The 26247-nt window shown below is 36.7% G+C and overlaps 1 protein-coding gene across 13 annotated transcripts in view; it reads left to right on the forward strand.

Annotated features, from left to right (window-relative positions):
• The window catches only part of Gphn (gephyrin), a 400632-nt gene that overhangs the window by 57483 nt on the left and 316902 nt on the right, over window positions 1-26247 (forward strand). For all 13 annotated transcript variants that reach the window (XM_076551603.1, XM_076551612.1, XM_076551606.1 and 10 more), the window contains one exon: window positions 25653-25731. In XM_076551603.1, the coding sequence (XP_076407718.1) occupies window positions 25653-25731 (79 nt within the window). The remainder of the gene's footprint in view (window positions 1-25652; window positions 25732-26247) is intronic.

A 26247-nucleotide genomic window follows, 5' to 3' on the forward strand; every position in this document is an offset into this window, starting at 1 on the left:
TTTGGATCCTCTCTTTATGAGATTTCTTTATTCTAGCATGGAATAGCATGGGCATAGGATTGTATGTGATAAGACATGTACCCTAGTTTTACATTATAGCAGGCATTGATACAAGCTGAAACATGAGTACATTCTATAGGGATACATTTGTGCATGTGTGTCCAAGTGCATGTTCCTGTGTATGGGAGTGGGTGTGAAGTCTAGATAGAGGTTGACATTGAGGGTTTACTTGAATTGCTCTGCACTTTATTTTTATTGAGAAGGATCTCTCACTGAACTTGTAGTGAGACTAGCTGGCCAGTACTCTAGCCATTCTCTACCCACTCCCTACCTTCTCAGCACTTGGTTCTTTTTACATGTGCTAGGAATTGAATTTAGGTTCCCATGATTTTGGCAGGCACTTTAACCCATAAGCCATCTCCCTAGCCCCTTACAGAGTTTTTCTTTTTTGTAAGTATCATTTCTTGCTCTGTCAAAGTCTCTTCTATTCCTAGCTTGATGTTTTAATCAGAAGACTTAGGTTTTAACACACTTTTTCCTTTTTTTTTCACTCTATCAATATGTTACTATAATAACACTTATTTTGCTAAATTTATCACTTTATTTCAGTTGTCTGATAGAAATTATTCTTTTATTTGGAATAAATCATATTTGTGAACAGGCACGTTCTAGATCTCAGCTCCTTTGTTGGTTGTTTGTTTTTTAAACTTACATGATAAAGCAGGCAGTATTTTTTTTCATTATTCCTATGTAAGTGTCCCTTTATATTAATTAGTAAGTTTTACAAAGTTTCCAAATTGGGGGAAAATGAAATATGCAGATAAAGTAAGGTCAAAGATCTCTAATCATACTCAATCTAAACAATCTACACCAAGCCATCATAATCCAATTGTCAAGAATCAAATATAGAGATCTTGAATTGAGAAAAGGAAAAGAAACATGTCAGACATAAAAGGGTTTCAGTGAGGCTGTCACTGGATGTCACAGCAGAAACCTGATGGGACTGCAGTCAATGGAATGATAAATTTAATGTGCAGAAGGAAAAGTATTCAATAAGAATATTATACCTGACAAGTGGTCCTTCAGAAGTAAAGGATAAAGTCTTTCCTAGACAAATAATGCTAATTGTGCTCACCACAGCCAGAGTGCCGTATAAAATAATAATAGTTTTTCAAGCTAAAAGAAAAATTTAATAATTAGTAACATGAAAATATATGAAATTATTAAACTCACTGCTGAAATTAAGTACACTATCTTATTCAATACTTTGATGTAATTGTGGTACATAAATTATTCATGTTTAGCATGAAAAATTAAAAGATCATAGTATTAAAAGTAATAAAATATTAAAGTAATAAATATTAAAATACATAAAAATGTAAATTATGACACCTAAAACAAAATATACTAGGGGTGTTGAACAATAATGTAGAGATACTTTTTTCTTAATTAGTGAATTAAATGGGGAGGAGGGGCGTGATGACACGGTAAAGCAGGGAATATGGGGAGGAACAACTAACACTAAAGGCCATCTGAAAAACCATATGGAAACCTACTACTTTAGAAGCTTCCTAAAATATAAACATATGGAAGGAATTTAAAGAAGTCACCATTTAATGGAGGTGACAATACCCAACTAGACATCTTTGGCTACCAAATGAAACCTCCAGTTCCAGGAATGAGTTGGTCAAAGGGATCCCATAAAACCTCTTCCTCATCACAGGCTTTTGCCAAGGCTGTTGGTTACTCTCCATAACCTGATGATATGACCCTGTTGCTGAAGATACATACCACTTACTTATTTCACCATACATGGAAAAATTGAGCTGGTGCCCAACTAGAAGCTTTATTTTTACTGATTAGTGTTCATGGTGCTAGAAGGTACTCTACATTACTACTTAGTCATCAGTATCACCCAGCAAAAACCCTGCAACCTATGACCTGCTTGCAAGATACACTGCTACAAATAGTGGCATAACTGTTACAGGAGTAACAGCCACATTTTGGTTTTATTTAAGACCCATTTCATGAGATGGCACGCATACCTGACACTGCTAAAGCTCCAAAAACCTGTAACCTGGTAAGTCATGAGCCCTATCAGGAAACCTACTTCTTCTATGAGTCCATTAACAGAACCTAGCAATACAATGACTCCTAATAACATACTACCCATAAGACAGTGCATGGCTCAACCCTCATCAGGGAAGCTTCTTCTTGAGGTAGATGGTTGTTAACACAGAGACCCACAAGTAGATATTATACAGTGAGTGAGAGACTTTGGAGCACTCAGCTCTAAATGCCCCATCGCATTCCCTAAGGCCCACAAATCTACCAGAAGAGGTGGTAAAAAAAAAAAAAAAAATTAAGAACCAGAGGTGGTAGATTAAACTCTAAGGAAATAGTGTGTGTCTAACAGAATAGGACTAAACACATATGAACTCCTGTGATAGCACATACAAGACCTGCACACGTTCAAACTACAGAAAAATCCCAGCACTGAAAATGGAAAGTGTACAAAAAATTCCTCCCCTTACCAGGAAACTTTTTTCCAACTGATGGGAAAGGGGAAATCTGTTTTCTCCAATGAAGTATCTGGTGCTAGGTATGTCAACCACACTTTGGGGCAGGACCCATGCCCAGGAGTTGTTGGCCTACACAAAACAGATTCCATGCTTTGTGTATGTGTGTGCACATTTTTTATTTTCTCCCCCCTTCTCTCTTTTCCCCCTTCTCTCTCCCTCCTTCTCTCTTATTTAGTTTTTTGAAACACAATTTTTCTGTGTAACAGCCCTGGCTGTCCTGGAACTCACTCTGTAGACCAGGCTGGCCTCTAGAACTCCCCAGTGCTGGGATTAAAGGTATGTGCCACCACTGCCGGGCACTTCTTTTCTCTTTATTTTTTTATTTTACTTAATTATTTTTTTTTCCATCACAGGCAATTTATTTTGTTCTGTTCATTCACAGTTAATACAGAAAATACTTGGAAACATTTCCATATAATGTTTGACACAGAAATCATCAAATAGAAGTATACAATGTTGACAGGAGGCAGTACATTTATAATTTATAACCCCAAATGTATTTATAAATTAGAAATGGAAAGATCTACAAATGAAATTATGAAGGTTCACCAAAGTCATTTAATCTGTCAGTTTCTCATTCATTTTTATGTCTTAATAATATTCTATTGTATGAATAAGCCACATTTTATTTCTCTCCAGTATTTGATAGCTATTTGAGTTGTTTTAACTTTTTTACTATTAGCAACACACTGCTGTAAACCTTCGTGTACATGTTTCATAGGTGCACATTTTCAGTAGTTTGAGGATATATTCCTAAGGGTAGATTGTTGAGTAACAGAGTAACAATGTTTTGCATTTTGACCAACCACCAGACTGTTTTGCCAAAGTGGCACACCATTTTACAATCTCACCAAATCCTTGTTTTTAAGGCTCTGATTTTTGTACAAAAGCATTCAATCATTCTGTCAGACCAAACCAGGAAAAGTAAGCTATAGTTCAGAGCTGTTCTATTCCATTTGCTATGCAAAGCCATTCTTGGCATTTGCAACTCTCAGCCCTTTTGAGTATTCTTGCAGTGTTCACCTTTTCCTCCACCACTTTTTTTTTCTTCTTCTTTTTTTTTTCTGGTTTATTTCTATCTATTACAAATGTATAAAAAATCCTCCATCAACGCTGCTGATAGAAGCAGAACCTTGAGAAATATACCTTTGGTTTGCCTCAGAAAAGGAACACATATTGCACTGTAAAGTTTATAAAATTGGCGCAAAACATTGTGGTAATGTTACAATACCAGTTTTAAGAGTTCAGTGACTAATGGGGAGCCGATGGGATACATGCAGAACTGTGAAAGCGATCTCACTTAGCCAGCTGTACACGTAGACTGTAAATCTACATTCAGATCAATTCTGAACTAAAACTATCATCTCAGTTTATCTGTTGAGGTCAACCAGGAAACCCTAGAATATACCTTGATTTTTGCAAAAAACAAAATAGGGGGAGGGGTTTCTTCAGCATTTCAGTCCACGAGTAACAGTATCCTAACAGGCAAAGTGTTTTCTCACTGTCAACATAGAATGAACTGCTGCTGGAGGTCAACTTGGGCTTTAATTTGCATTAGCACTTACATGCATAGTAGTCCAAGTTGTTGATCTCATGACTTTAAAAAGTAACTCTAAAAAAGTAAAATGGTCCTTCTTGGAAGACTAAAGAAAGACATCCAGCCACAGTTGTAGAGAGTCTCATCAAAACAATATACCCTTTTATGAATTACGCCTCAATTAAAAAAAAATAGCCCCAAATAAGAAGCAGCTCTGAAAAAGAAAATATAACTTAAGATATTTGAAAAAAACAAGGTGAATACAGGTTCAAAAATAATTAAGATATATTTTCTTAAGACTACCTAGAATTAGGCTTTAAAGAATTCTACCATTTCAAGTTTACCACTAGCTACTAGATACCCATTTACAAACAAGATGTTCACTTTTTTTGTTCCTTTATCGAAAGAAAAATCTACCTTCAGACTATGAGGGTAGTGATGGGGAGGGACTAGAAAACAAAATTCAAACAATCCCATGCAAATATCATATTTTTCAAATGGAAGAACTCCAAACTGCACTAGAAGTTCCAATCACTAAGACACTTTCCATTGAAATGATTTAAGTACAACTACATGGCACCAAGGTTTAGGCCTAACATAGGCCTGACAACCAAGTCCCTGTTCTCTGGAAGAAAAGCCTCAAAAGTCCCACTCAATTCCACATAACAATACTTCAAAGATCAATTAGGTTTTCCTTTCCTTAATATTTTTGTTTTCGACTTCTAATCTTAAAGACTAGATTAAAATTTAGCTCATTTCCCAGAAGGCATTGCTTCCCTTTGCTCCATTAAAGAGTCCACCAAGACCTCTTCCTCAAAACCATCTAGCCCCCAGCCTCCAGCCTGTGCTTGTGATGCATCTTTCTCAACATCAGCTTGATCTGCACTGACAATGATTGTCGAAGCCTAGAATTCAACATTTACAAATTGTCATTCACACACACAAAACACACTATTATCACACAACTTGTGTCTTGAGAGAATCTTCTGCTTTTTAAATCTTTGGCCTCCCAGTCAATCCCAAGTTCAACCAACTTTAACTAAAACTTCACTCAGAATTTCACCAAGCTTTTCACCCACACATTAATGCTTGTCGTATCTTTCATCAACTGTCAAAATCTGAAGCCTGCTCAGAGATCTCCAGGTATAGGTGAGTTGAGACTATTGATATTGATGGATATTAATGACCAGTGATTGTTAATTCCTGTTATTTTTTTGTGGTTATGTTGTGTTGTCCTTCTGTGGTGTATGTTGGTGTGGGATTATCTATTGCTTGATTTTTCATGGATGTGTTGAGCTTCTTTGGGTTGAATTTTCCCTTCTAGTGCTTTCTGTAGGGCTGGGTTTGTAGACAGGTATTGATTAAATTTGGTTTTATCCTGGAATATTTTGTTTATTCCACCTATGGTGATTAAGAGTTTTGCTGGGTATAATAGTCTGGGTTGGCATCCGTGGTCTCTTAGTGTCTGCATGAGATTTGTCCATGATCTTCTAGCTTTCATAGTCTCTATTGAGTAGTCTGGTGTTATTCTGATGGGTTTACCTTTATATGTTACTTGGTCTTTTTCCTTTGTGGCTCTTAATATTTTTTCTTTGTTCTGTGTGTTTAGTGTTTTGATTATTATGTGGCGAGGGGACTTTTTTCTTGGATCCAGCCTATTCGGTGTTCTATAAGCTTCTTGTATCTTCATAGGTATTTCTTTCTTTAGGTTAGGAAAGTTTTCTTCTATGATTGTGTTGAATATATTTTCTGTGCCTTTGAGTTGGCATTCTTCTCCTTCTTCTATCCCTATTATTCTTAGGTTTGGTCTTTTCATGGTGTCCCAAATTTCCTGGACGTTTTGTGTTACGACTTTTTTGTCTTTAGTATTTTCTTTGACTGACGAATCTATTTTCTCTATCATGTCTTCAGTGTCAGAGATTCTCTGTTCCATCTCTTGCAATCGGTTGGTTATGCTTGTTTCTGTAGTTCCTGTTCGTTTAGTCAGGATTTCTATTTCCAGCATTCCCTCAGCATGTGTTTTCTTTATTGTCTCAAATTCATTTTTCAGGTCTTGGAATGTTTCTTTCATCTGTTTAATTGCTTTTTCTTGGCTTGATTTGATTTCTTCCCATTTTTTGTTCGTTTTTTCTTCCATTTCTTTAAGGGAGTTTTTTATTTCCTCTTTAAGAGAGTTTTTCATTTCCTCTTTAAGGGAAGTTTTTATTTCCTCTTTAATAGAGTTTTTCATTTCCTCTTTAAGGAAAGTTTTTATTTCCTCTGTAAGGCAGTTTTTCATTTCCTCTTTAAGGAAAGTTTTTATTTCCTCATTGAGGGAATGTTTTATTTCTTCTTTAAGGGCCTCTATCATCTTCTTAAAGTCATTTTTAGGGTTGATTTCTTCTGTTTCTTCTGTCATGGTATGTTTAGGTCTTGCAGGTGTAGAATCACTAGGTTCTGATGTTGCCATATAGGTCTTTATGTTGTTGCCTGTATTTTTGCACTGGCGTCTACTCATCTTTTCCTCTGTGCGGTGCAGGTGGTGTCTGTGTCTGAGAGTGCCTCTCTTGTTCTAATTTTTAGTCTTGGTTTAGTAGGGGTTCTTGGTTAAATTGGTGCTATTGGGCTGTTTCTTCAAGGACAGCTGATTTCAGTTGGTGAAGTATATACTTATGATTCTGGTGATCTGGTTTAGTGGCTGGGTAGCGCCTTCTTCTGTGTTCCCAGATCACGTTTTGTTCATTTGTCAACTCCTCGGCTGATCTTGTTTCTTCAGACTTCAAACTGTAGGCATCTGAATCCTCTCCCAGATGGGTTTCAGCTGAGCAGGGTAGTCTCACCAACACCTCCAAGTTGTTGGGTTTCACAGGATCAGCAGTTGGGCCCTGGGTTGTCCCCAGACGGAGTGTCCAGACTTGCCCTGGTTCCGACCCACGGAGATAGCCTCTTCCCCAGATGTTGGGGCTAGGGGCGTCCCCGTTCCAAGCTGCGTCCACCCCTCTCTGTCCCCGGGCCTGTCCACCCCTGTGGCCTGCTGCCACAGGCCCACCTGCCTCCGCCCGTCTCCACCGCTGGGCCTGTATGTCCCTGTCAGCTGCCGCTGGCTCCGTCCACCTCTGTGGGCCACCACCGGGCCTGTATATCTCTGCCGGCTGCCGCCGCGGGCCTACTCACCTCAGCTTGTCACTGCTGCTGGGCCCAACCACCTCTGCGGACCGCCACCGGGCCTGTATGTCTCCGCTGGTCGCCGATGGGCCTGTATGTCCCTGTCGGCCGCTGCCACCGGGCCGTCCACCTCCGCGGGTCGCTGACCTGCGTCCGCCCGTCTCCGCCGCGCGGCCCGTCTATTTCTGTGGGCCGCCGCCGCCGGGCCTGAATGTCTCTGTCGGCCGCCGGCGCCGGGCCTGTCCAGTTCTGTGGGCCGCCGCTAGGCCTGAATGTCTTCGCCAGCTGCCACCGGGTCTAAATGTCCCTGTTGGCTGTTGCCGCCGGGCCCATCCACCTCTGCGGGCCGCTGCCACAGGCCTACCTGCGTCTGCTTGTCTCCGCCATCTTCTACTTAATTATTTTTAAAAAAAAAATTTTCTTTGTGCCAAGACTTTTGTTCAGCTTACAATTTAGGATCCTGAAAGTCCCAACAGCATAGTAAAGGCTCAGACTTCCCTTTGGGCTAGATCACAGAAGGAAGCAGTCCACCAGCAAGTGATTACATGTAGAACAAGTATCAAACACATCTGAAGGTAGGTAGGTGAAGAGATTTGTTTTGTTTTTAACAACCATCATGAAAAGCGAATAGGTCTCAAGAAAACTTCCCTTTGAGAGCACATCTTGATAATATCCTACTAGGTTCCACCTCCTAAAGGTTCTGTAGTAGCTCCATTACTGTGTTTTAGTGAGTTACAGTTATAATTAGATAATCTTGTATGTTCTCAAATCTGAAGTTTTATTTTTAAGGTTTTATATTATTTTACTTCTAAAAATGAACATAGTTTCATCACTAATGTTAATAGTTCCTGAGGAAAATATTTTTAGTTTGTTTATGTATGGTCAACTTTACATACCCAGTTTCATAAAATTTACCACTAAATTTAGACTATTTTACCTTTAGGAGTGAACATATAGAAGTGGAGAATGAACACAAACTGTGTACTCTTGTTTTATTTTGAGCCAGAGCTCAACCTGCAGTTGAGGATTTTTATTCTGTAGCCCAGCTGCTGGCCCTGAACTTGGGCTCTTCCTGACGTCTCCTTTGTAGTGCATGGATGTACTATTTAGTTTTTGACAAACCTAAACATACCTTGGAAGAGGAGCTCTCAATTGAGGAGTTGCTTCCATCAGATTGGTTTGTGAGCATGTCTGTGGGGATAGTTTCTTGATTGACATTGATGAAGGAGGGCCCAGCCCACTGTAGATCTGCCATGCATGAGTGGTTGGGGCAGAGTTATATAAGGAAGGTAGTTGAGCAAGCCATGAAGAGCCAGCCAATAGGCACTGTTCTTTCATGGACTCTGCTTCCTTGGTTTCCCTCAATGATGGACTGTAAGCTGTAAACTAAAATTAACTGTTTTTTCTCTAATTTGGTGTTGGTCAATGTTTCATCACAAAAACAGAAAGCAAACTAGAACACTAGTTTGCAGATGTGTGCCACCAGATACAGAAAACTTAATCTTGGGAAGAAAAATGACCATAAAACTTGGTGCTGACACTTGGGCTGAAAAAAAGAAGGGCATTGTGGTCTTTTTAGGCTTAGTGGCAAGTAAATTTCTGAATGAAGCAGGTATTTTTATTCAACAACTGTCTACTTCCTACGAAGGCATTCTGTTAAAGAGACCTAGAAGAACCAGACAGAGAAAGTGCAAATCTGTTCAGCATTGCATTGTAGATGTCATTCTCAGTGTTCCCAGCCTGTTTATAATTAAATAAGATAAAGAATCAAACTTCAGACTTCCACCAGACTTACCCTGTGAGTATGTATATGAGTCATTTTCTTAATTTTTAATTAATATGGGAGAGTCCAGCCCACTGTGGGTGGTGGGCTGTATTTAAAAAGTAGTTTTGCAAGCCAGAGAAAATAAGTCAGAAAACATCATTCTTCCATGGTCTCTGCTTCAGTTTCTACCTCCAGGTCCCTGCTTGGCTTATCTTCATGGTGGACTTGTAATGATGATGAATCTGTGAGCTAAAAATAAATCCTTTTTTAAAACCAAAGTTGGTTTTGGACTGGTATTTTGTTACAGCAACAGAAAGTAAACTAGGACACTCGCAGTTCCCACACTCGAGCTTAGAGAACGATACCACCTTGCCTGATGTGTTTTCTATGGACCAACATTTTTAAAACTTGATTTTGACACTTGGGTTGAAAATATTACTTATGCCTGAATGAATGAGCTTATCTAAAACATTTTCTTTGGTCTCTCTTTTTTTTAAGTTAAGGCTTTGAAGTAGTTAGCTTTATTCATTGTATGAGAAAATACCTGAAAAAAAATTAAATTAAGGGGAAAGGAAAGATTTATTTTGTCTCGTGGTATTAAGAAGTTTTGGTTTAATGGCCTTGACTACATTGATTATGGGCCCTGTGGAGGCAGAATATTACATTGGCAGGAATATGTTACAGATAATACTCCACTCATGGCAGACAGAAAACAGAGATATGTGGGGAAGATTCCAAGGACTGGGAATAACTTTTAAAGGTCCCCAGTTATATTTATACTTATCTGTGTGTTTAAGGATATGATTTCTTCGAATCTAGTTAGGAAATATGCTGGTAGTAGTAGAGTCTCCTATAAGATCCATAACTTCAATTGTCTGTGTTTCTATTACCAGGAATTATTTCCCTCTTGTCTTAGTTATTCTTTCTTAGAATGGTGAAGAGACACCATGACTGAAGCAGCTTATAAAAGAAAGTATTTAATTTGGTGGCTCATGGTTCCAGCAGCTTGGAGTCCATAATCATTATGACAGGAAGCATGGAAGCAGGCAGGCAGGCATGATACTGCTGAGACCTTATACCCTGAACCACAGACACAGGACACATGACCTCCAACAAGATCACACCTCCTAATCCTTTCCAAAAACTCTACCAATTGTGGTACAAGCATTCAACTATATGGGCCTATGGGGGACCATTTTCATCCAAATCTTCACACATCCTGCCCTTGCTTACATGCCAGAGGTTGAAGGTAAGCCCCTATTGATAAAAATATGGCACACGTAGGACACAGGACTTAGATTATTTGAACTGGTTCTAATCTGAAAACCTCCTCCCTCTGGTCTAGCTTCCACAGTACAAGGAAATGTTATGCAAGCTTCCATAGGAGGGAAGCAAGTAACAGTCTTACCTAGCAGCAACACAAGAACCACAATATGGCAAAATATCCACAAAGGGGCAATATGCTGTAACTCCAGCTCCAGGGGACCCAATGCTTCTGATCTTGCAGTCACCTGCAGTCTCATGTGTATACAAATACCTGCAAATATACATGAATAAAAATAAATATTTGAGAAAAAGAATTTTTATAGTTGTCTATAACTAGAAAGCAGGGATTGAATTTTTTTCTGATATTATAACATTTATACATATTTTTGATAGCCAAACCATTATTTTTTATTGTTGTATCTTTATTTTTTAAGTTTTTCAATTTTTAATTTTATTGAAAATGGATTTTTTTTTCTCAAGTAATATATCCTGATTATAGTTTCCCTTCCCTGTACTCCTCCCAGTTCCTTTACAGCTCCCCTCCTATTCAGATACATCCCTTTCTGTCTCTCTTTAAAAAACAAATAGTCTTCTAAGGGATAATAATAAAATAAAATATAAGATAAAACAAAAACTAACACTGAAATTGGACAAAACAAACAGAAGGAAAAGAGCTCAAGAGAAGGCACAAGAAACAGACCCACTTGTATTTTCCTGATGGCTAAGGATGTTGAACATTTTTTAAAAGTGTTTCTCATCCATTTAAGTTTCCTTTTGAGCATTTTCTATTTAGATCTTACACCTTGTCTTTTAAATGTATTAGTTGTGGGTTTTCTTCATTAGTTAAGGGGAAGATTTTTTTATTGTAGATAATGAGACAGAGAAAACATTTGCTTTCTGGATACCTTTTTTTTTTTTTTTTTGAGTTCTCCATATATTTTCAATATTAGCCCTCTATTTGATGTTTAGTTAGTAAAAATCTTTTCCCATTTTGTAGGCTTTTGCTTTGTCCTAATGATGGCGTCCTTTGCCATACAAAAGCTTTTCGGTTTTGTGAGGTCCAATTCATTAATTGTTGGTTTCAGTGCCTGTGCTAACAGTGTTCTGTTTAGAAAGTTTTTTTCCTGTGCTAATAAGATCAAGACTATTTCCCACTTCTCTTCTATCAGTTTATTTGGTTTTATGTTGACGTCTTTGATTTATTTGGACTTGAGTTTAGTGCAGGGTGATAAGTATGGATCTATTTGGATTTTTCAACATACAGCTGTCCTGTTTGACCAATACTTTATGCTGTCTTTTTTCTCAGTGTGTATTTCTGACTTATTTACAAAAAAATCAGGTGTCTATAAGTGTGTGGATTTATATCTGGTTCTTCAGTTCAGTTCCATTGATCAGTGTGTCTGGTTTTGTGGCAATACCATGCTGTTTTTATTACTATAACTTTGTATTACAACTTGAAATTGGGGTTGGCACTACCTCCAGCAATTCTTTTATTATTCATAATTGTTTTAGCTAGTGTGTTTGTGTGTGTGTGTGTGTGTGTTCAAAAAACTGAAAATTGTCTTTTAAGATCTGTGAATAATTGGGATTTTAATGGGGCTTGCATTGAATCTTTGGATTGCCTTTATTAGGATGGCCATTTTTAATCCTATGATCCATGAGCATGGGAGATCTTTCCATCTTCTGATATCTTCTTTAGTTTCATTCTTCAGCTCCATAAAATTTTTATCATACAAATCTTTCATTTGCTTGGTTAGAGTTACCCCAAGACATTTTTTGTTTTATTTGAGGCTATTGTGAAAGCTGTTGTTGCCCTGATTTTTTTCTCAGCCATTTGTCATTTGTATATAGGAAGGCTACTGATTTTTGTGAGTTAATTTTGTATCAAGCTACTTTGCTAAAAATGTTTGTTAGCTGTTACGGGAATTTTGTCACCAGTCCATTAGCCAATTGAGAGGAGCGTTTTGGAGCAGGGAGCAGGCGGCAGTGGGTGTATGTGGTGACTTGCAACTCTGTTGAGGTTCCGGATTTATTGTTTAATATTTGTGCACGGATTGTACACTTTAATAAACAATAAAAGAATTCTTTAACAATCAGGTATATGAGTTTCCTGTTTGAATTTTATCATGTGTAAATAAAGATACTTTGACTTCTTCCCTTTCTATTTGTATCCCATTGATCTCCTGCAGTTTTCTTAGTGCTCTAGCTAAGACTTCAAGTACTATATTGAGTAAGTATGGAGAGAGTGGACAACTTTGTCTTGTTCCTGATTTTGGTGGAATTGCTTTGAGGTTCTTTCCTTTTAAGTTGATACTGCCTATGGGATTACTACAAATTGCCTTTATTATGTTGAGTTATGTCCCTTGTATACCTGATATTTCTAGGACTTTTATCATGAAGGGGTGTTGGATTTTTGTCAAAGGCCTTTTCAGCATCTAAGGAGATGATCATGCAGTTTTTGTCTTTCAGTCTGTTTATATGGTGGGTTTCATTATTCAATTTATGAATGTTGAACTGTTCCAGCATCTCTGGGATGCAGCTTACTTATTGTGGCAGATCATCTTTGACATGTTCTTGAATTAGGTTTTCAAATACTCTATTGAGAATTTTTGCATCTGTGTTCATATGGGAAATTTGTCTCTAATTCTCTTTCTTTGTTGTATCTATGTGTGGTTTGGAAATGTGGGTAACTGTGGCCTCAAAATGAATTGGACACTGTTCCTTCTGTTTCTTTTTGTGGAATACTTTGAGGAGTATTGGCATTAACTCTTCTTTGAAAGTGTGGTAGAATTCTGAGCTAAAACCATCTGGCCCTGGACTTTTTTCATTGGGAGATTTAATTTTGCTTCTTTTTCATTAGAGTTTATAATTCTGTTTAAATTGCTTATCTGATGTTGATTCAACTTTGTCAAGTCATATTTGAGAGAAAATTATCCTTTTCTTTCAGATTTTCCAACTTAGTGGAGTACAGGTTTATAAAGTATGTCCTTACCATTCTCTGGGTTTCTTTGGTGTTTGTTGTTACATCCCTTTTTTGTTACTAATTTTGTTGATTTGGATATTCTCTCTCTCTCTCTCTCTGCCTTTTAGTTAATTTGGATAAAGGTTTGATTTTTTTCAAAGATCCAACTCTTTGTTTTGTTGATTCTTTGTATTGTTTGTTTTTGTTTTTGTTTCTTCTCTCTCTTTCTTTCTTTCTTTCTTTTTTTTTTTTGTTTTTTTGTTTTTTCAAGATAGAGTCTCTGAGTGTCCCTAGCTTTCCTGGAACTCACTCTGTAGACCAGGCTGGCCTCAAACTCACAGAGAATCCACCTGGTTCCCAAGTGCTGGGATCAAAGATGATTAAAATCATTGCCTGGCTGTTTGTTTTTGTATCTGTGTTATTGCTTACATTCTTGAGTCTGATTATATTTGTTTTGCCATCTACACCTTTGAGGTGTGATTTCTTCTTTTTATTACAGAGCTTTCTGGTGTGCTGTTAAATTATTAGTATGATCTTTCCATTATTTTTTTAATTGTAGGCACATTGCTATGAACTTGCCTCTTAGAACCATCTTCATTGTGTTCCATAAATTTTGGTATGTTGGTTATTCATTTTCATTCAATTCCAGAAAGTCTTTAATTTTATTCTTAATTTATATCTTGATGTATTTTTCATTCAGTAGTGAATTGTTCAATTTCTATGAATTTGTAATCTTTCTGTTGTTTCTGTTAATACTCAGGTTTAATCTGTGATGGTTCAATAAGATGAAGTGTGTTATTTCAATTTTCTTACATCTGTTGAGACTTGCTTTGTGTACAAGTATACAAGTATATGGTTAATTTTGCAGAAAGTTTTATTATGTGCTGATAAGTTAAATTCTATATGTTAGGATGAAATGTTCTGTAAGTATCTGTTTGGTTCATTTGGTTTATGTCTGTTAGCTCCAGCATTTCTCTGCTTAGTTTTTGTCTGGCTCACCTGTCTATAGCGAGAGTAAGGTATTGAAGTCTGTCACTATCAGTGTTTAAGGGTCAATATGTGATTTAAGCTGTTGTAGTTTCTTTTACAAACTTGGGTGCCCTTATGTTTGGTGCATAGGTGTTAAGAATTGCAACCTCTTCTTGGTGATTTTTCATTTGATGATGATGTTGTTTCCTTCCCTATCTCTTCAAATTAGTTTTGGTTTGAAGTCTATTTTGTCATATTTTAAAATGGCTACACCAGCTTACTTCTCGGGTCCATTTTTCCCTACTATTTTACTGCAGGGTGATATCTATCCTTGATGTTAAGATGTGTTTCTTGAATGCAGCCGAAAAATGAATCCTGCTTTTTTGTCCTTTTTGTTAGTCTGTATCCCCCCCCCCCCCCCCCCAGGAATTGAGACCGTTAATGCTAAGAGATATCAATGAACAATGTTTGTTGATTTCTGTTATTTTGGTGGTGGTGGTGGTGGTAGTGTATGTGTGTGTTTTTCCTCTTTTCAGTTGCTATTCCTTCTGTTTTCTTAAGTGTAGTTAATCTTTTTATGTCAAAGTTTACCTCCTATCACCTTCCCTAGGACTGGATTTGTAGATAGATATTGCTTAAATTTAGTTTTATCATGGAATGCTTTATTCTCCATCTATGGTTATTGATTGTTCTGCTGGATATAATATACTGAGCATTTGTGGTCTCTTCAAGTCTGTAGAACATCTGTCCATGGCCCTTCAGGCTTTTCCATTGATAAATCAGGTATTATTCTAATAGGACTGCCTTTATATGTTACTTAGCCTTTTGCTTTTAATACTCTTTCTGTGTTCTGTACCTTTAGCTAATTTTATTTATTTTGTGCCAGGGAGACTTTCTTTACTGGTCCATGGTGTTCTATATGCATTTTGTACCTTGATAGGTATCTCCTTCTTTAGGTTAGGGAGATTTTGTTCTAAATATTTCTTGTGCCTTTGAGTTGGGTTTCTTCTCCTTCCTCTATTTCTGTTATTCTTCGATTTGGCCTTTTCACAGTGTCCTGGATTTTCTGGATGTTTTATGCTTGGAATAATACTTAAGATTTAAGTTTTTCTTTGACCACAGTATCCACTTTTTTTTTTTAATGTCTTGGAGTTGGAATTCTTTTGGGGGTTGCCAACCAGCTCCCAAATAAAGACCTGAAGACTTATTATTAATTATGAATGCTTGGCCGTAGCTTAGGTTTGTCCCACTAGCTCTTTTCACTTACTTTTACCCGTTTCTATTTACCCACATTTTGCTTTAGTGCTTTTTACCATGTCCTACTTTTCTGCTTCCTCTGTATCTGCTTGGCTAGCCCCCTGGGGTCTCCCCGGTGTCTCTTTTATTTCTTCCCCTGAGCCTAAATTTCTCCTCCTACTTAGTCTCCCTGCCCAGAAGTCCTATCTATACCTCCTCCGTCACTATTGGCCATTCAGCTTTTGATTAGACCAATCAGGTGCCTTAGGCAGTCAAGGAAAAACAGCAAAACATCTTTACATAATCAAACAAATGCAGCACATCTTTACATAGTTAAACAAATATTCCAAACAAACAAATGCAACACATCTTTATAGTTAAACAATTCTGTAATAATGTCTTCAATGCCTGAGAGTCTCTTTTCTATCGCTTGTATTGTTGGTGAGGCTTGCCAACACCAACAAATTGAGTTTCTAAATTTTTTCATTTCCAGATTTCCCTCTGTTTGTGTTTTCTTTATTGATTCTCATTCCATTTTCATGCCTTGTACTGTTTTATTCATTTCCTTCCACTGTTTGTGTTTTCACAGCTTTCTTTAAGAGATTTACTTAAGGTCTTTTTCTTGTGCTTCAGCTGTATTGGAATATTCAGGACCTGCTGTAATAGAGTTGCTGGGCTCTAGTGGAGGCATATTGTCTAGCTGTTGTTGACTGTGTCCTGGCTGTTGTTGACTGTGTCCTGGCTGATGTTGATTGTGTTTTTATGCTGGCATCTGGGCATTTAGATTTGGGAAGATTGTAATTCTAGGTGTTGATACCTGGTTTTGTCTTTGTAGGATGGGTGTTTTGTTTCTTGGTTTCTGTTTCCCTCTCTGATTCTTAGGGGATTATGGTGGCTATCTGTTGCCTGGTAGGATTCTTTTCTGGGATCCTAATGGGTATGGTCACTGGCAGTTCCAGGTAAAATGTGTTTCTAGGTATTGGGAGCTGACATATAGGTATGGGGATAGAGTACAGAGGAGCTGAAAGCAGAGGAGCCGAAAGCAGGGTGTTCCACTAGGATCTACTTAGTCCCCTGAGACTGGAGCAGAGGGTGTGGAGAGGATGCAGCAGGTGATCTGCCACAGAGCTGGGGAAACTGGAAGATTGGATATGTAGGAATGGAGGGAGGGGTGAAGGTCTACCTACCAGCTTCTCTGGCAGGGGTGGCCTGTGGGTTCCCAAGGAATGCTTGCTGGGTTTGATGCCTAGGAGAAAGCCATGAATGGGGGAAGGGATGTTTGGAGGGAAGATCTGTGTTATTCACTGGAGTTGGGTTGAAGGAGTTGCAACTGGTGGTTTGCTGTAGAGCTGGGGATGAGACTGAGTGATTGGTTTTGAAATGGTTGAGGGAGAGGTGAAGATCTCCAGTTAACCTACCCACTTCCCTTGCTTGGAAACTGTTGTACCTTTACAGGAACAGATATAAAGGACAGGGTAGACATACAATAAGAAAAATTGGCTTCAAGAAGTTAGATAGCATTCAACTCCATTAGTATATCCCTCAAAAAAAAAACATAAAAATGAAAACAAATAAGTAATTGCCATGGGGACTACAATAGTACAGGGGGAAGGTGTGAATACAGAGAAGTCATAATGAGGGGATTATTTGTAGCTCGGGGTTGTTTTATAATTTGAAACTGTTGTGTATCTTGGTAGTGGTTAAACATGATGTAAAATTGCATTCCTCTGACTAAATCAACACATACAGACATGAAAAATATTGGGGAAAACTGAGGAAGATTTGTATGCTAGCTAACAATAGTGTACAAATATTAAATGTCAAATTTCCCTAGCTTTAATATTATGATAAATTATATCTCACCATTGGTGAAAGCAGAGTGAATTCTATAGTTGTTTTGAGGTTTTTTTTTTTTTTTTGGTTTTTCGAGACAGGGTTTTTTTGGTTTTTTCTGTGTAGCTTTGCGCCTTTCCTGGAACTCACTTGGTAGCCCAGGCTGGCCTCAAACTCACAGAGATCCGCCTGGCTCTGCCTCCCGAGTGCTGGGATTAAAAGCGTGCGCCACCACCGCCCGGCTGTGTTTTTTGTTTTTTGTTTTTTGTTTTTTTTAAACTTTCTTTGAGTCTGTGACTATTTCAGCATAAAAAGTTATATTCTCAGCTGGGCGGTGGTGGCTGGTGGCGCACGCCCTTGCTCCTAGCACTGCGGGGGGGGGGGGGGGACGGGGGGGGGGCACGGACGTGCGACAGTTATTCTCATCAATTTTTTTTTCTCAGAAGATTGTATTATGTACATTTGAAGAAATTCCCAAGTTCTTAAATAAAAATCTCAAAGATTTTCTGATATGTATATTTATAGAAGTTGAACATTTATAAGTTTTAGGTCTATGATGCATTTTAAGGGTTGTTTTGCATATAGATTGAGGCTTGTATTAAAATCATTTTTTCTTATATGCTTGCTTAATTTTCCAAAACTATATGATGAAGACCTGTATTTCTTTTCTACCTAATTGCTTTTATACCATTGTCTTAAAACAAATTTTCGTGAGGATCTATTTCGTTTTCTATTTTCCTTTCCCCCTGATTAATTTATAAAGTACAGCATTATTTTGATGGTTATACCATTCTAATAAATTCGTAAGCTCCCCGTGTGTTTTATTCCCCTAGAAGCAGTTAAAGTCAGAGGACATGAATAGAGAGGAATAAGAAAAGGACAGATTGAAACGTAAAGAAGAAACTTGAACTTTATGATGTTGAATAAATTCAGTTACTGTCACTGTCATTTTTCTGAATCCATTTATGGAGGGAAAGCTGGGCTATAGGAGCTGACTAAAGTGCTGAAGTGTCTTTTGTTTTATTTACATATTTTTATTTACCTTTTTTTTTTTTTTTTTTGAACGACTCACTGTGTAGCCCTGGCTGTCTTGGAACTTACTATGTAGGCTGGCCTGGCACCCACAGAGATCTGCCTAATTTTGCCTCCTAAGTGCTGGGATTAAAGGTGTGTGCCACTTATTCATTAAATCTGAGGGGAAACACTTCAGTGGGCCCCCTGAGTTGGTGTGCTTTCCAAATGTCAGCAACTACATAAAGAGGAACAATTATGGGCCTTGTAACCAATCTGGAGCAAACAGCAAAGGGAGAGAAAAAAGCCACTGCTCTTGGTATTGACACCATCTCTATACATTTTGCTATTTGTTGTTCCCCAACTTTGCAGCCATTTTATGGTTATTACTGTTATTGCTGACTATGCATGTGAGGTAGTTTGACTAATATTTTGGTGTGGGTAAAATCCAGATTCAACTGATGGATTTTAATGTTTGCTATTCATTTAAATTTGTGAATAAAACCCTTGGACTGATTCTATGTAATATATAGAGCTCATCGTAAGTTTTTAAACATGTTTCATGAATGATTCAGATTAAGTGAAAAACTGATGGTGTCCACTGGGTGGCAGCCATATACTAGATGCAAGGACAAGTCTGAAGGACCAGCTGGTTAAGGGTAATCAGCACAATTCGCTGAATTGGAAGCTGTCTTCTTTTCCAGGAGTTGGCTGACAGCCTTTGTGCCAATCTGTCTGAAGCTTGATTTTGTCCTTTTAGCTTGATATTTTTATTTTTAAAAAAGTCCAATATAGAGTGGTCAGCCCTTGAAACTACCTCCCACCCCGCCCACACGCACACAAACACAGAGGACAAAAACAGACTCAGTAGGTTGTATTTATATATTCTGTGTGTGTGTGTGTGTGTGTGTGTGTGTGTGTGTGTATAATTTATATATCTAACAATAATAATCAGAAAAAGAGACTATCAACTTAAGACTAGGATGGAGGCATGGAGGGGTTTAAGAGGGAGTGTTTAGTATGGGTTAAGGGGAAAATAATGTAATTGTTTCAATTAAAAATATATTTTTTAAAAATTGTCAGGTTGGGAGGAATGAAAGAATATGCACTAATATGTCTGTCCTTTACAGAAGAAAATGTTTGTCAACTCCTGCCTTAGACAATGTCCCTAAGGATTTCAGTATATTATATTCTCTTTTAGTTAGGACGATGGATATTAACCTTACTAAAGTGAGAATAGCAGATTTACAAACACAACCTTGTACAAGGCTGCAGCTATGAAGATATAGGACCTTCCACTAAGAAGTTCTAAGCCAACCATATTGATGCCTAGAGATTGTCTTCTGATGAGACTGACTAGAATCTAGTTACTAATCAAACTTGTATTGCCATGATTATCATTATAATAAAAGTATTCATTGAAGAAACAGAAGTGCTAATGGTGTATACATTTGAGATAAAGTATTAGAAAGAAGGTAGCTCAGTATTTTGAACATATGTTATTTTTGAAGAAAAACAGTAAGGAGCTAGGCGGTGGTGATGCACGCCTTTAATTCCAGCACTCAAGAGGCAGAGGCAGGGGGATATCTGAGTTCTGAGTTCGAGGCCAGCCTGGTCTACAGAGTAAGTTCCAGAGCAGCCAGGGCTACATAGAGAAACCCTGTCTTGAAAAACCAAAGAAGAAAAACAGTAAGGAAACATGTATTAATTGGGTGTCATGATTCTGTTGAGTTTTTTAAAAAATGTATATAATAATACTACTTAAGGGTTTATTTTTTGGTTAGTTACAGATAGTTAATGAAAATGAAAGCATGTATTTACTTTTTTTTTTTAAAGTCATATCCCAAGGCTAAATTTCAAATTTTGTGTTAATATGTGGGCTTAGTGATAGGCAGTTCATTTTGATGTACTTGTAATTAAATTTGACTGGTATATTAGAGATATTAATGTTTTGGAAGATTAGTAACTTGCAGTGTAGGTTAAAAAATTGGAATCTCACAAATTAAGGAAACAGTGTAGTTACCGGTTAGATTTTAATTTTTGAAAACCAGAGCTATGCTTTATTAGAAATACTCATATTTCAATGTTGAAATCATTATGATCTATATTTTACATAGACTCTTCTTTATAGGAATAGGGAAGCATACCAATATATGAATCTTACCTTAAATGTGTGTTATTCTAATGAATACTCAGGGAAACCCCCACTGAACAAAATAAATAGAATATTATAAATACTTACCTTTACCAGTTAACTTTAATTGTCAACTTTACACAACCTAAATCTCTTGGGAGATGAATGACAATGTGAGAGATTGTCTATAGTTTGCCTATATTGGTTTGGCCTGTGGGCACATCTGCTACAGATTGTCTGAAGTTAATGACCCAGTCCACTGTCAGTGGCACCATTCCCAGTCAATGGGTATTGAACTCTGTAAGAGTGGAGAAAGAAACAAGTGACACATACATCCAGTCTCTCTTTGCTTTTGACTGTAGATGTGAGTATGACTAGTTACTTCAAAGTCTTGCCACTGTGACTCCCTGCTGTGATGGACTGTAACCAGGAACTGTAAACTAAAACAAACCCTTTTGCCCTTAAGTTGCTTTTTGTCAGAATATTTCATCATAGCAGAAATGAAATTAGAATATCATTCATCATACTATCCTTTCTCCCAAAGTTGGTGTTTTTCTTTTTCATTCTTATTTATTATACTTTTGTACTTTAACTTATAATAAATGTAGTCTTATTTTGCCTTTTAAATTTAAACACTAAATGGACTCATCAGGTTGTATTTATATATTTATGCATTTATATTTATGTAACAATAACAGTTAAAGAAAAAGAAGCCAGTAATTTGAAAGACAGCTGAGGAAAGAGGGACATGGAAGGAATTGGAGGAAGAAAAGGGGATGGAATGGAGGTAAATGATATAATTATATTGTAACTTCTTAAAAAAGAAAAGAAGTAAGATATATGTGTTGGAATTATTTTGTACAAAAGCCTGTTTCTGTCAACATTATTTATGTGACTCATCCACATTGATAGGTCTAATTCTTCATATAAACTCCCAACAAGTATTTAATTGGATAATATTTATTTGTTTGATTTTTTTTTTTGAAGATAGGTTTTACTATATAGCGTAGGCTGGCCTGATTCTTGCTGTATATATAAAATCAGATGGCCTTGAGTTCCAGTCCTCCTTCTACCTGCTTCTTTCTCTTGGGTACTAGAATTACATATGCCACTATAGCCTCCCTTCACAATAATTAATTAATTATAATATTGGTAGTCCTAATTTTGCACTATTATAAACGATTCTTCAAAAAATTATGCATATGTGAAAATTTTCCTTGAGATATATATTTATGTATACAGTTGTTAGTGAACAAACTTTTATTCTCCGTTTTACTAGCTTTGTAACATTATTCTCCAAAGTAGTTAACAACATTGCATTGAAGTTTGACTAAGACTTAGTACATTGGAATTAAAGTATTAACTATGTGATAACTGTCATTTGTGCATTTGCTAAGATTTTGATAGCTAAATTTTTTAAAAAGAAGCTCAAGTTCTTTGTGCAGTCTTTTTCTATTTTTCTCTAGAGGTGATGTGCTCCTAATTATTGGTATTTTTCCTATTTGTTTATAGTTTTATTGTAAGATCCCCTGTAATTGCCTTTTGATATACCTTCTTCTAATAAAACGCTCATTTGGTTAAATTTATCTTGTGCTGAGCAACTAAATTAAAATGGAAGATTTTCATTATTATCTGGCTTTGCTCTAAAGATGTGATTTTCCCCTAGAGCAAAGCTGGAAGTCTGGTATCTAGCTGATAACAGAAGACTGATACAGTGAGAAAGTAAGCAGTCAGAGATCTAACGTGTGTCACTATCAGTTATCACCATGAATACAGTAAAGCAAACAACATATCACAAATCTCACCATTTGAGTCTACTGTCATTGCAGAATAATTGTACTCTTATCTTTCTATGTCCGTTCTTAGGTAATTTGAAATAATTTTCTCTGCTTTCCAGTCTAAGTGGCATAATCATGTTGTAAGAAAATTAAGTGGCATTCTTCACCTGTGATTTCTCCTGGATATCAACTGTGATATTTCAGGTTCTTTTTTTTTTTTTTTTAAACATGTCAAGAGAGTTGAATATTGATGGGGATAAGAGGAAAGCATAGTTTGCTTCTAGAGGAAGGATAGTTCAGTGGGGCTCTTTGGTGCTAGAAAAAAATACACTAGAAATGGAGAAGAGGATCATTTCTCATTCATTTCATGAGACTCGATGCATCTTTTCATGAAGGTATTCTAAACAAACTTGAATATTTTCTTGGGTTATATTTCTTGTATTTCTCTTTGATTCCATGGAGTCTGAAGAGTTTGTAAATAATGAGCTCACACATAAAATAAAATTAATAAGTATTTCTTAAAATCCAAAGACAGTTTCTAATGCCTACTATAACAAGGCTTAAATCTTTAACAGATATTTAAATTAAATTTATTAAGAAAAGACAGTACTATTAACATTTTTACCTGCATTTATAACTGTTGGATATTCAATATGATATACATTTTTCTATGCTTCATATTTGTTTTTTTGGGATTTTCATTTGAAATATAATTATTTTATTAAGAAATAAATATTTGCCAAGTGGTGGTAAAACACATCTTTCATCTCAGAACTCAGGTGGCAGAGGCAGGTGAATCTCTGTGAGTTCAAGGTCAGCCTGGTCTACAGAGCAAATTCCAGGACAGGCAGGGCTATGCAGAAATCTCTGTCTCAAAAAAAGAAAGAAAGAAAATATTTTCTTAAAAAAAGATAAAAAAAAGTAACCTTCAGATTAAAAAAAGGGAGAGAGAGGAGGAGAGCTAAATTATAGAAATAAAATGTACTTTTGGAGAAGGTTAAAGAATAAGGTTTTAGTTAGGTGGTGGTGGCGTACACCTTTAATCCCTGTACTCTGGAGGCAGGTGGATCTCTGTCCGAGCCCAGACTGGTCTACAGAGTGAGTTCCAGGACAGGCTCCAAAGCTACAAAAAGAATCCTGTGGGGGGGGGGGAGAGAGAGAGAGAGAGAGAGAGAGAGAGAGAGAGAGAGAGAGAGAGAGAGAGAGAGAGAGAGAGAGAGAGAGAGAGAGAGAAAGAGAGAGAGAGATATTATGTTGTCAGATGAGAAAGGATTTTGTTACTTTGGGTTTCTATTGTTTTGAAGAGACACCATGACTATGGCAACTCACATACACACATAGTAAATAAATGCAATGAAAAGATTTAAAACTGTGTCCTAAGGTAAAGAATTATTCCAAAGGAAATCAGAAAAGCGACAAAGTACATCATAAAAAGGACATGAAAATCCAGAGCTTAAAGAAAGATAGCATCACAGCTATGACTAAATTGACTATAATTAAAGGTCATAAACCTTGTAATGTTATTCTGAGGTAGAAAAGATTTCTGAGTAACTTTATCACAAAACAGGCTTAGAAAACTAGAATTTTATGGTCTATCCTTCTGATTGGATTATGTTCAAACATTAAGTTGATATGTTTGATGGTTGAGGAAAAGCCTCCACTCTGAGGATAGTCACTGCTTCCTCATCAGGCTTGTTTGAAAGCCTGGTGACCCCAGCAGATAGGTCCCTGGTACCCATATGGCCAAAGGGGAGACCGTCTCCTACAAGTTGTCTTCTAATATCCACGTGTGTGCCATGGCATGTGCACTCTCCACATGTGCTGAATAAATAAATGCAATAAAGTGTTTTTCAAAAGCAGTTATTTTAGCCAGGCAGTGATGACACACACCTTTAATCCCAAGTCTTGGAAGGAAGAGGCAGGTGGATCTCTGGGTTCAAGACCAGCCTGTTCTACTAATCAAGTTCCAGGACAGCCAAGGCTACACAGAAAAACTTCATCTTGAAAAACCAATAACAATAATAATTATTGTTATTATTTAAGTTCCCCAAATAACTAAACTGAAAACCTCTCTGACCACATTTCTACTGTCTCACTTTTATATTTCTTAGATCATTTTTTGTTTGTTTGGTTTTGGTTTTTCAAGACAGGGTTTCTCTGTATTTTTGGTGCCTGTCCTGGATCCTGTACTGTAGACCAGGCTGGCCTCAAACTCATAGAGATCCGCCTATCTCTGCCTCTGGAGTGCTGGGATTAAAGGTGTGCGCCACTGCAGCAGGGTTTCAGAAGTTTTTAATTCTTCTTTAAAGTATTGTTTTCTCTTTCATTCTCTCCTGTTTATCTGTATCAGTGTTGATTCCTATATAACTTATGTTCTGTCCTTTTTTTTTTTTTTTTGTTCTTTTTTATTTCAGACATTTGTCAGCTGATTTTTTTAAGTTCAATAATCTTAGATTTTGCTATATGGAGTTGGATATGAAAACTGCCCATTTCTTAATTTCATATTATTCATATCATTTCTAAAATTATCTAATTTTCTTTGGTAGATTTTAATTCTTTGTTTACATTTCCTTTTTAGGCTACTGTTAAGGATTTTTCTTTGCCTCATGTTAGTTTTCTTAAACTTTTAAAACTCTGTATTACCTGTAGTGTTTTGTATTCTTTTTTATCTTGACCATTGTTTATACTTTGTACTCTATCTCATATTTGTAACTTATTGTTTACAAGTATTGCCCATGGGGTGGAACAGTAAACATGGATATAAAATTTCTTTTTTTTTTAATTCTAAATTAATACGAGGGAGGAGCCAGTTGTCTTCCAAAACTCTGTTGTTTTGAACTGGGCTGGCTTCTTGTCTGTCCTGCTGGCTAAATACCACGAGCTGTGGTGATTTTCCTTTTCCCAAATAATCTCTTTTGATCCTTAGTCTATATAAACGGCAAATATTCCCAGAAATCAAAACATTCAGCACACTGAAATTATCTAAGAAGCTATTACCATTCCACTACTTTAGTTTGTACTTGATCTCCACTGTTTCAAACAAATGTTATGGCAGGGATAGGGGTCTTGTTTATGTCTTTTATTTTGGGTGTGTAGGATCAGGGACTTGCCACTGTCCCTGATTATTTTGCATGTATTAGTAAATTAATCTTCTAGAAGTAAAAAGAAAATTTCCACATTTTAATTGCTTTATATATTGCATTTATAGAAGGTTAGTGTGTTTTAATTAGTTGCTTGTCATTGAAATGTTGGCTTTGTTGTTGACCATTAACATTTTTTCCCTCAATTTACCAGGGGAAATAAAATGTCAGTGCTGATATTTAGAAAAGAAATAGAAAGGATAAATTTCATTTAAAAATTACTTTTGGGCACCACTAGCTGTAGTGAAATATAAACAAAAATTAATTTTCTTTTCTTTCCCTTTTTCTTGTTTAGTGAGTGATAGCTGCTTCAGAAATCTTGCAGAAGACCGCAGTGGGATAAATCTTAAAGATCTTGTTCAAGATCCTTCTTTGTGAGTATTTGTTTTTATCACTAAGTATAATTTAAAACTTTATTTTTGCATTAACTTAGAAATAGTTTTAACAGTTAATTTTAAACTTTTTTTCTGGGAATTTGTTACATTTAGTTAAGTCTGACAGAACAGTTTCTTTTTATAAAAAGAAAAGACATTAGAAGAGATGGTTGTTAACATGAAAGATTGACTTCAATAGCACTAGTAGCTGGTGACAGCAGTGTGGCAATAGATAGTGGTCAAAGGAATTACTTTCTTTGGGGGGGGGGCTTCTTTTTTGGTTTTGTTTTGTTATTGTTTTGTTTTTTCAAGACAGGGTTTCTCTGTGTAATTTTGGTGCCTGTCCTGGATCTCACCGTAGACCAGGCTGGCCTCGAACTCAGAGATCCACCTGGCTCTGCCTCCCTACTGCTTTGATTAAAGATGTGCGCCACTACCGCCTGGCAAATTACTTTCTAATTGATTTGTTTGGGGAGATGAGAATAAATTTACTTACATCAATTTTAAGTTCCTTTG

The sequence above is a fragment of the Peromyscus maniculatus genome, chromosome 14 (genome assembly GCF_049852395.1).
Source record: "Peromyscus maniculatus bairdii isolate BWxNUB_F1_BW_parent chromosome 14, HU_Pman_BW_mat_3.1, whole genome shotgun sequence".
NCBI lineage: Eukaryota > Metazoa > Chordata > Mammalia > Rodentia > Cricetidae > Peromyscus > Peromyscus maniculatus.